The 12,062-nt window shown below is 36.1% G+C and overlaps 1 protein-coding gene across 1 annotated transcript in view; it reads right to left on the minus strand.

The window, feature by feature from the left end:
- LOC129226315 (uncharacterized) overlaps positions 1 to 12,062 on the minus strand; it is a 175,826-nt gene that overhangs the window by 17,607 nt on the left and 146,157 nt on the right. The window contains exons 14-20 of the mRNA XM_054860917.1: positions 9,809 to 9,925; positions 8,363 to 8,461; positions 5,966 to 6,166; positions 5,779 to 5,877; positions 4,290 to 4,391; positions 3,334 to 3,438; positions 1,122 to 1,220 (exon numbers count right to left, since the gene is read on the minus strand). Coding sequence (XP_054716892.1) covers positions 1,122 to 1,220; positions 3,334 to 3,438; positions 4,290 to 4,391; positions 5,779 to 5,877; positions 5,966 to 6,166; positions 8,363 to 8,461; positions 9,809 to 9,925 — 822 coding nt within the window. The remainder of the gene's footprint in view (positions 1 to 1,121; positions 1,221 to 3,333; positions 3,439 to 4,289; positions 4,392 to 5,778; positions 5,878 to 5,965; positions 6,167 to 8,362; positions 8,462 to 9,808; positions 9,926 to 12,062) is intronic.

Raw genomic sequence — 12,062 nt, forward strand, 5'->3', positions numbered from 1 at the left:
AGATGATGATGACAGTAGAAATGACAGAATTTTTCCAGACAATATAGAGGACATTCACTTCCTTTAAGAAGGGTTGTTTAGAAAAATGGAAAGAAATTAATAATTTTTTAGAGGACTTTTTAAAGACAAAATAAAGGACGTTTATGTCCCTTTAGAAGAGTTTTCAGGCACATTCACTCCCTTTTAAAAGAGTTGTTTGGAAAAATTGTTTACGTCTTTTTAAAAGAATTTTAAAGACAAAATGAAGGACGTTTATGTCCCTTTGGAAGAGTTTTCAGACTAAGTAAAGAATGTTTTATGTCCCTTTAGAACAAAGTTTCAACCAAAATAAAGCGTGATCGTGTCCTTTTAGAAGTTTCAATAAATAAATAAATTAATAAATAGATTTTTAAAAAATACAGTGAAACCCCAATTTTACGTTTCTTAAGGGATTGGGTTTTAAAAAAAGCGTAAAATACGGGAAATGCATTGAAAGCAAAAATTGAACAGAAAAAAATAAAGGTAGGAACAAAAAAAACTTTAAAAGAGATGACTCTTTTAAAAGGCATAATATCTATATTTTACGAATAAAATATACATTCCATTGCAGATCATTTTAACATATTTAGTTGCGACTCCGAGCTTTTAGGGTAATAATAGCAAAGTCCGTCATATAACTGGACGGAGTAGTAGCATTTCTGTTTTTCATAGCTTTAAAAAGCATTAAATTAACATATTGCTTATTTTAGCACATGTTTTTCTTTTTTTTTCCTTCCCCGGGAAAACGTAAAATGCGAGAAATTCATAAACAACAAACTTTCCATCCGGGGTAATTAACATTATCAGTATACAGAAAAACTGGGATGTAATGAAAAAGCGCGTAATGCGGGAAAACCGTAGATTCGGGGCGTAAAATCGAGGTTTCACTGTAAATAAATAAAATCAAGAACGTTTATGTTTTTTAGAAGAGGTTTTTCACAAAATAAAGGACATTTATTGAAGTTTTTTTTTAAAGCGAAGCAAAGTGCATTTGTTCCCTTTTTTCGTTACATCTTAAAAAGTTTTTTAGTCACTTAAACATTAATTTCCTAGACATTAAGCATATTTTGAAGGTTGGAAGAATCCTGTGGAATGCTACTCACCGAGTTTTCTTCGGTTGCTGAAGATCCTGCTTCGAGGAGCACCTTCACCACCTCTGCGTGCCCCCCGGCAGCTGCTAAGTGTAGGGATGTGTTCCCGGTCTGAAACGAAAGAGATTCACAGAAACTTCAGAGCCAAGTATTTCATTCAAAACGATGTATAAATTAATTACTGAGTATTTATGTAAAGTTTAACCGTCATATGAGACATTCAGAGCTAAACTGGATCAATTCGATTTCAACTTGATCCACTTTCGCTCTTAATGTAGCAGATTTTAGCAACAAAACGTGACGTTCTAAAATGAGAATTTCAGAGCATAAGAGGATTAAATCGAAATGGACTTGATCCATTTAAGCTCTGAATGCCTCTGACCTTTTTTTTTTCTTTCTATCAAGTCATTTTTTTAGAAGCAACATTTAACACCTGGACATGTTAATAAAAACTCTTAGAGTAACAATAACTTCGCAACAACTTGATGAACAAATAAAATCCCTCGCAGGAACTGTAACTTACAGTAACTTGAACTCCTTAACATACCATGACGTCTGGAGACGTCATTCATTTCAAGGGCCATTGGAGTGTTTTTACGACTCAGTTATAACCCTTATTTCATGCGCCATCCGCAGACTTCAAAAGCGGTGACTCCGCTTTTCAAGTTCCAAGATGTCCCTCATTTCATGTCCCAATATAGAGTTTTTGAGTCTCTAAGATGTCACTAATTTCATGTGACGAATCTAGAGGTTTTAAGTCTCTAAGATGTCCCTCATTTCATGTGCCACTATAGATTCTTTAAGTGTTTAAGATGTCCTTCATTTTATGTGCCAAATATAGAGTTTGTAAGTCTCTAAGATGTCGTTTATTTTATTTGTCATCGCAGAATCTCCGGAGGGGTGACTCCTTTGCGCGTGCATCGTTAACTTCTTTGCTTCTCCAAGATTTCCCTTTCCTTATTACAGAATCTTCGATGATTTCAAGATTCCTCCCCCCTTCCCTTTTTATGTCTGAATATAGACTCTTTCACGCCTCCAAGGATGTCTCTCATTTCATGTGGCATCACAGACTCGTTATGACTCCAGGATGTCCCTGCTTTCAAGTGCCATTGTAGACGCTTTGACTACTTCAAGATGTCTCTCATTTTATTACAGACTCTTTGATGACTCATAGATGTCCCTCATTTCACGTGGCATCACAGACTCGTCATGACTCCAGGATGTCCCTGCTTTCAAGGGTCATTGTAGACTCTTTGACTACTCCAAGATGTCTCTCATCATATTAGACTCTTTGATAACTCAGAGATGTCCTCCATTTCATGTAGCATCACAGACTCATTATGACTCCAAGATGTCCCCGCTTCCAAGTGCGACTGTGGACTCTTTGCCTACTTCAATATGTCTTTCATTTTATTACAGACTCTTTGATGAGTCAGAGACAAGGACGGATCCAGAAATTTTTCAAGGAGAGTGCAATAATTCATTTTTTAATATACCTCTTACTTCGTATCTGATTTACACATGCTTGGGGGGGGGGAGTTGCCACATCCTTTTTATCTAAATTCTGAAACAACTGAAATATAGCAGTTTATCAAAGGAACCTATTCTTCCACTTTTCCGTTGAAAGAGGTACTCTGAAATTGCACTTTAAACTTCAATTTCGTAATATTTCCGGGGGAACGTTTCAAAACCCATGACCCCTAACATTATCGAAGGTCGTCTAAAATTGCACTTTATACAGCTTTTGAAAAATTACTGGAGGAAAATCACTGAACCCATTCTTTCTTCTAATGTCTAAAATCGTATCCTTAAGACGTAAATTTTGCAAAATATCTGGGGGGGGGGGAGACCTCCAGACTCCTCCTCCTAACATAACCAAAGATTGTCTGAAATTGCCTTGGAACTTCAATTCTGAAAAGTCTCGAGGAGGGAGATTCGAACCCCATTCCTTTCCTTAACATCGTCAACATTGACTACACTTGCGTTTTCCGACTTAAATTCAGAAAAACTGCCGATGTATATGGTCCCTCAAGGGAGGGACGATCGCCCCCATCGCCCCTCCCTTGTATCCGTCTTTGATCGGAGATGTCCTCCATTTCATGTGTCAGTGTAGACTATTTGAAATTCACAAGATGGCAAGAATTTCAAATGATATCACAGACTCTTTGACATTTTCGAGGCGTCGTCTTTGTCAAAAACTTAAGGAGAAGAGAGGGATACTTACGAGATTTCTAGCAGAAGTGACCATTGACCGGTTGAACTTCATGAGTTCCTTGATAACGGCCACGCTGCCCTGCATGGCGGCAATGTGGGCGCACGTGAAGCCATTCTGAAACAGAAAGAACGCCGATTAATATTTACCGTAAAAGGATATTACTCCTGAAAAATACACCTTGTAGCTGAATAGCAAGAAACACTTTGAAAACTTATTGAATAGTTTATTTTTGAATCATACTGTAACTTTGGAAATAATACAACATGAGTACAATAACACTTAATTAGTAAGGATAAGTTATCAGAGAGTTGAAATTACACTTATAGTTAAAAATATATACAAAGATACACATTTCATTTAAATCAAGCAAAAGAAAATTGATGAAATATGTTAATTTATTTATTTCCAGCATTTTTTTTTATCCAAAGTCACTGAGAACAAGAATTGCAAGCATTTTATGTACGAAATGAAAATAGTAAAAGGTAATAAAAATTAAGTTTAACATGGAATACAATTCGAAACGATATGTAATTTCGTCCCTGTAAAAAATATGGATTTAATGCTAATTTATAACTATAAATTTAAATTTATAATGCTTTGGGACACATTTAAATTTTGAAAAACCGCTATATGAATGCATGAGCATCAAAATGCCTCCCAGTATAATTCGGCAAAGATCTTATGTCCGTTGTGCATTTTTATATGGAACAAGCACACAAACATACACAAACACACACTGACTTCTAATTTATATCAACATTTTCACTTTTGACTTTTTGTATTTAACTTTATCATTAGTTGCTTTCTTTCAGAAGCAAAAACCTCAAAAGGACGTCTAGAAAGGAAGCAAATTTATTATTTGAAACATTGCGTCGTTGCAAAAAAAAAAAAAAATAAATAAATAAATAAATAAATAAAAAAATAAGATAAAATAAAATAAAAATAAAAGAAAGAGAGATACTTACGGCATTAGCCATGGAGACCAACTCCGGTTTGTGCCTGAGAAAAAGTTTTACTACTTCTGGGTGATCGTTTTCTGCAGCTAACAGTAGAGGAGTTTGTCCACTCTAGGGAAAGAAGAAAAAATAAAGTTCAGTAAAGAGTTCACTTTCGAAGTTCAGTTCAGTCAAAGAGTTCAGTTCACTTCAAAGTTTACCACTTAAAAGAAAATACAAGAATATCGAAGACAAAGTTACGTATTTACAAATGAAGTATAGATGAAAGTTAAAAATGCCACTCATTTGTTTTTACTTTAAACATTTAGCGCTTTTTTTCAAAGTTACAGAAACCAATTGAATTTATCTTGTGAAATTGAGAAATACAATTTAATTCATTATTTTTCTCCAGAAGACAACTGCTGTTGAGATGAACTAATTCGGTGGAAGCTGATTTTCTCGCAATAAATGAAAAGAACTAGAATTAAAGATTAACCAGAAGTCATTATGGAAAAATCTTCAAAGGAAGGCTTTGGCTGTTAAGTTAGTTATAATGATGATGATTTTTATGTAGTAGCAGATTGCCTGATTTGGGGGTCTGTTGCAATGAATATTTAGTAGCCCCTTTGCCCCCCAATCACACAACTGTGTAAAACATATATCATGTGCTTTTTTTGAACCTTCCTTCGGGGCCTCTTTGGTCGTAGGGGACCCTCGCAACTGCGACAGTTGCGACATGGTAAACTCGCCACTGTTTTTATCTAGAGCGACGCCAGGTTCATATCTCAGTAAAATATGCAATTTGCCTCTTTGAAGCGCTTTTCTGCCTTTTTTTAAAGTTACCTGTTCTGGTGGTCCTTACGTGATATGAGAAAATCACCTTTGTGGGTCAACAGTGTCCTTTATCTTAGAACTTCTCGACACCCTGGACCACTAACGAGATAATTTTTATGCTATTGATTGCTAGCAATTTCATAAATATTTATTTTCGAAAACGAAATTTTCTAGAAATATCCGATTTCGAATCTGTAATTTCGAAAAAGGTGCGTTTTTGGACTATTCAAAAAAAAAAAAAAAAAAATTAGTGTAAGCATTCACATAAAATTTTCTCTTATTGCAGTAATTAATTTACCTTTTCAATTTCGAAATTTAATGTGGGATTTTTCATTTTAATTCAGTTTCACATTTTGTTTTCTTCATGTTGGGTTAGCAGGATGAAGCAGCGCTGCTTCGTAAGAGTTTTCTACCGCCTTGCTACTTTGAATTTATTCGAGCACTACGCCTAATAATTTTAGAAAATGATTTTAATATTGTTTTCATATGAACTAATATTTTTTATGAGTTACATAAAGATATTTTTCTGCTTAAGTAAGTACTTCAAGCCATCAAATTGTTATTGGAAATAACCTGGAGAGTAAATCATGATAAAAATGTTAAAAACTAAACTTGGGATGCAGAAGAGTTCCTTGTTTAAAGTTTGAATTTAGAAACATAACTTAAAAGTACTTCTTCTACTTACCTGATCAATTGCATTGGCATCCGTTTTCATCTCCAGCAGCACTTGGCACACGTCTAACTTTCCATTTTCTGCCGCCAGATGGAGAGGCGTTCGCTTCGTCTGTAAGTAAAAATATGGGATTTATTTTTGCCTCTCCACTAAAACTGTTTTATGTGCCGGACATGCATGGAGGAAAGGAATGGCATACCAGCGTGAGGGCATCTAGGGTTGCCCCATATTGCGTGACGAGCTTGCTGACTATCTCCGTATACCCGTTTCGAGCCGCCAGATGAAGGGGTGTCATCCCCTTTTTGTTACGGGCATTGGCGAAGGCTTTGTGTTTCAGCAGGATGTCTACCACTTCGCCGTGTCCAAATTCTGCCGCCAAGTGCAAAGCTGCTTTTCCATTCTGTGAAAGACAAAAGAAAAAATAGGTGTCATGTCATGACGTTCGTATCTCAGACCATTAATAAATTACTAGATCCCTAATCTCTCTTCTCTCGATCCGATTCATTCTACCCAATCTTTATTCACTCGGAAGGTATGTAAAGATACACTGGTGGACAATTGCTAAGGACGGATTCCAATGGGCTATGTAGCGCGTAAAAATGTAAGTGTAATTCGATGCCAAGTGAAATAAACTATTGTCAGAACTCTAGGACGAAACGGTCATTGTGGGCTGAATACGTAAAAGTGAATAAATGTAATGACCGCCCCCAAGCGTTTCGTCGTGAGATGTCAATATGGGATATGGCTACCACTGAGTGCGATGAAAGCTTCCACACGTCATATAATGCTTTACACAACATTATCCAGCCACTAATGTGGTAATTAATCCCATTCTTCTGTCAGTCACGGATAAGGGTGTCCTTGCTTTTTGGAGGGCGTTGACGACCAGCAAAACTGCTCCCAAATCATCCGAAACATTTTCAATACGATTCCGATCTATAAAGCGTGCTGGCCATCCGATGGGTTGAATATTTTGAGTGAGCTAGACACTCCTGTCCGGCGATTGTTAATGACATGTTACGTTGCGATACATGAAAACGAATTTATCGCCCACAGCACCACAGAACACGTAAACATGAGGCAGTAGAATAACATTAATATATCACTAGCCGTCATAGTCTTGTTTCGAAGCACACAAGTGACGTACGGGCATTGATCATAATCGTACCCATACCATGACACAACTTGTAGGATACTAGTCCTTTTCTTTTATGTTTGCCGGCTTCTATGTTGTACCACTCCCATGCCAGGTTAGTTGTCGTCTACAATTAGACTACAGACTGAACCTGCTTTCATCTGAGAATAGTACACAAGCCCAGTCGAATTCTCTCCAAATACGATGCTGAAGACATCATTGCAAACGAGCAAAACACTGACTTGTAGACAATGGGATGTACAAAACAAGCTGACGGGCGTATAGTCTTACTGCATTCAAATGTCTGGCTACAGTTTTTCTGGATACTGGCTTGCTAGTGCCATCAAGAAACTGCTTTGCTACCTCAGTAGCTGTGTTGCGCTGGTTCCTTTTCGTTGCTAGCGCTAAGTACCAATCTTCTGCTGACGTCGTATTACGTACACGACCTCCCTCGTGACATTTGCTGCGCATTCCATTTATTTGAAATGATTTCCAAACTCTGGAAACAACCCTGAGGCTGACGTCGATTTCCCTGGCAACATCTAAATTTTTCTGCCCTTATTCGATGTTGCCAACCACACGACCACAAATCATCTAAGGGATGTCGGGAAGACATACAGAAAAATGCAAGTTCGTCAATTGATTCTTTCCAGTCAAACTTTGCTTTTGAACAACAATGGTCATCACGCGCCCCCAATCCTTTATATCGCTTATCAGCACACTCACGTGACCAGCAACGTCATGAGTCTGAAATTTGCATACTTAGAACACGTCTTACTGTGTCCCGAATTTAGGCTAATTTCCGTATTTCCTTGCCTTCCATTTTGTGGTTGCTAACGCTCCTATTGCCATTCGTTTTAGCAACTGTCCACTAGTGTATTTCATCCAGCGAACTAATTCACAGAATGAATAAGTTCACTTGGTAAAAGTAATCTTCGTTCACTTGGAAGGTATTTAAAAATATTTCATCCAGAAAACTAACTCGCAGAAAGAGTTAGCACACTTGGTGAAGGTAATATTCATTCACTTGGGAAGGTATTTAAAGATATTTCATCCGGCTATCTAATTCGCAGAATGACACATTTCTCACAAATCTTCCAAATGAATGGAGATTAACCATCAAATGAACTAATGCACTGATTCACATAGAGTGAAGTAAATTAGATTGATCGAATGGAGGGATCAAGACTCCTGCTCCTTCGACAATCATTAACGAAACATCACGTTCAAAGAAGATGCCTGATCCCTTTAAAAAAATATCACGATTACAATACTTTCTTTACTTCGTAAAAGGAAGTAAAAAGAGAGCATTTTCAATTTGCATTGCTTTGCACAACTTATCAGAATAACGATTATATATTTGTAGAATTGTTTCATTAATGCAAAAAGTTTATTTCAAAGTTTTCGGACAGCACCAAAAGAAGACACTACAGTCGGTTTCAAAGGAGAAAACGCACTTACTTCATCAAAGACGTCCACTCGGGCCGCATTCTGCAGTAAGAGGTTCACCACTTGGGGATGACCCGTCTGACAAGCATACAACAACGGCGTCCATCCATTCTGTAAAAAGAAACAAATATCACCATAAAGTCTGGCTCAAGAAAAACAGTTCTAACTACAGTGATGTCGCTATACAACAGTTCTGTGATTTAACATGCTATTGCTCAGGGGGCTAAAGTTCACTTTTTTGGGTAGATCCCTTTAAAATTTATGCTTTGAAGGGATCACATTTCTTTGGAAAAGAGAGAAAGTAGGAATATAATTTGACTGTTTAAACCCTGTGTATTTTCACAATGAAGAAGTATGCGTCCAAAATCACGTTTTGTTCACAGCTTTGTCCAAATGTTTGAAAAATGCGTATTTTTATTTCACTAAATTGTAGTACAAATATTTTTTAACGTTTTCAACAGTTCAGCCTAATCGAGTGAAAATTCAATTTTTAGTAACATTATTTTAAAGGAGAACGTTAATGTATGTATAATTTTTCTTTTATTAATAATATAGGTAATTTTACGCGTACGTTAAGCAAAAGGCAAATTTCAAGTTCTACGAAAATTTTTAAAATCCATCGCGGATGTAAATTTATACCCAAATTGGCAAATATACCCCAGGGTTGCCTGAGTCACTAATAATATTGAGAAACAATTTATACATTCCTTTATTTATTTTTAGCTGCGCCCCACTGTTTCGCCCGCGTTAATAAGATAACAATGTATTACAAAACTATTTTAAGTACATTACGCTATGATATTTTTATATAATAGTAAAAAATTACACAGCCTTATCTATATCAATGTTTTCCGTTAAATAAGAAAATCGGAAAAAAAAAAATATTTGTCATTACAAAAAACCCTTGATTTAAAAATAAATTAATTTTTAAATGAGTCGGATATTAAATGCTGAAAATTTTCCCGCCCGCAGCCGGGTTTGAACCTAAGACCCTAGGTCTGCTGGCCCCAGCGCTTTCCCGACTGAGCTATTCGGGCAACAAAAGTTCGAGCTATTGATGCAACAAAAAATCAATCATGATTATTATCGATTAAATTTCAATTTATTGCTGCTTCCCTCCTATTAGTCCCATAGCGTGATGTTATATAGCCTTCCTCACTAAATGGACTATTGAAAACACAAAAAGAATTTTTTAATTTGAACCAATAGTTCCTGAGTTTAGCGCGTTCAAACAAACTCTTCAGCTTTATAGTATAGATTATTTTTAAGGAGGGGAATCTGAGAATTTTTGGCAGGAACCCTATCATCCTGCTCGGAATTTTGACCCTCAATACTTATCAAAAATTCAAACTAGCTTTTTGTCGTAGAACATAAAATAGTTTTCTGGGGAAAAAGTTACTCGACGACGTGTCACTCTCCCTCCCCTCCCAAAAAAGTAAGTAACTATAAGATTCTCACCAAAGCAATCCGATTGCAAGCTCCTTGAAGCATTGTTGGGTCAATTAGATTGAGTATTTCATGGAGGATGTCCGCGTTGCCTTCTTTACTGCAGTAGTGGATCGCCGTCATGCGTTGCTAATGGAGGAAAAAAAAAAGAATGAGTCCTTAAACTACAAATTATCATGAACATTTCGAGCATTTTTATTTTCCGATGTAGGGTAAGGTAACAGACAAGTGTCCAGTACCAGACAGTCATAAGTTTGGATTTAAATAGTAAGCCATTTAGGCGGGTAAAACGGATGTTGTTGTAGCCTAGGAATACAATGCAACCATCTAGTGTTATCAGAGTGAATTTTATGAGTCAGTCGGTATTTACAAGCAGAGGTGGAGGGTTATGAACAGCCACCACGGGGTTTGCAGGTGTTTCATGTTCATTTGAATTTAATAAGGTTTTAGATCTAAAAATAAAAACTTTTTGCACATTTTGAAGAGAAAAGGGGAATTTTGTCCATGACTCATCCTTTCCTCATCCTATCCGTTACTGGGTATCACAAGATTTTTCGGTGTCTGTTACTGGGGGGTTGGACCTTTTTTCGCAATTGAGCAAATAAAAAAAGAATTAACTGATTCGGAGGATCCAGAAGCAGCCAAACGTTAGACGAGATGTAGTTGCATGAGAGAAAAATACTCTAAAAAGTCTAAATACATTGACAGGTTCAGAAAATTGAGTTAACCTGAGTCCGATGTCTTAAGCATGTCTGTGACTTGTGCCATTAAGCTATTTATTTTTATTTCTTCTTTTTAGAAACCGTAAGCAGTAGGGGTAAGTGGTGTACCTCGGACATATGTGTACCTTTGACCTAGGCTGATTATAGCTCTGCTTATTAAAATAGTTGAATGGTAACATGAGTAGTTAAAGTATTTGCCACTAAAGGTCTCAGTGCATACCTTTTTATTTTGTTGAAAGCTAATATGATTGAAGTATTATTGAAGAAGGAAATCCACCATTCAAAAGTAAGTTTTTCCAGATACTTTTGTGTACTTTTATTATGAAACATATATTGTTCATTCTGAAATGAAGGCCATGCATTACACAGTCATGTTCTAACTGTAACACCATGTGCTTGAAACGAAGTTAGACCAAACTGTAACATAATGGTCAGCAACTTTGTTTTTTATAACCAAGTGGTGTACCTTGGACTGGTTCAAGATACACACTTCTGCATAGCTATTACAACTTCTAAAATCTTACTGGGTGATGATTTAACTGGGCTTTTACTTTATGATGTTACTGGTGTATCAATATCTGAAGCTAGTAGGTACTTCTTTGCCAAGCATTGTCACTCCTGAAGAAATAAGGCTATATCCAAAGGCACTACCGAGAAAACAATTCTGTAGGGGAAGGCCTAAAAGAAAGTCTTGTATTTTAATCGATTTTATATGAGGAATTCGATATTTCAGAGGAAGATTTTAATGAGCTAGAAGATCCAGAGATAACGTCAGTATTCAGATTGGTGTTTTTGTATTGGTGAAATTTGCTGGCAAGAAAACTATCAAATATTTTCTTGCAGAGATTATTGCTATTGCTGATGACGGGATATGATGTTAAATATCTGAAAAAAGATCCAAACTGTCAGAAGTTCACAAGAGAACATCCTACCATTTATGAAGTTGACAAAAAGAATATCATATTCAAGCTAAAACACCCAATACTATCCGGTGGTTCTGAAAGGCAGCTCCAGAAGTTAACATTTGGAATTGACTTATGCAATTACAATCTTGGTTAGAAATAAGTGTAGCTTAAAAAAATAATCTTGAGTATGGTTTTCAGAAGCTAGAGTATCTTGTTATTTTATTAAAAAGTGAAACGTAATAAGATAATAAGATCTAAATTTTTATTCATCTTTGAAACAAATAAAAAATGTATTTCTAAATTTATGTGTGGTTTACTGATTGATAAATAGTGATGTTCTTACTGAAAATCATGTTTTTGTTTTACCTGTTAATCATTTGTCCAAGGTACACCATCCCAAGACCCAAGGTACACCACCGGTGGTGTACCTCGGCACTAATTGCATTCTTCTGTTTTTCTTTAAAAATGTAATTGAAATAAGTTGAATAAATTTTAAAGGTAATTATATGTTGTGTGAAAAACCATAAAGTTTTAACTACGGGTATTTGTAGTTAGATTTAGCAAATAATTATGAAATTAAAAATTGAAAAATGAAAATAGGTCCGAGGTACCCCACCTTCCCCTAAACATAGTCATATA

The sequence above is a fragment of the Uloborus diversus genome, chromosome 7 (assembly GCF_026930045.1).
Source record: "Uloborus diversus isolate 005 chromosome 7, Udiv.v.3.1, whole genome shotgun sequence".
In the NCBI taxonomy this organism is placed as follows: domain Eukaryota; kingdom Metazoa; phylum Arthropoda; class Arachnida; order Araneae; family Uloboridae; genus Uloborus; species Uloborus diversus.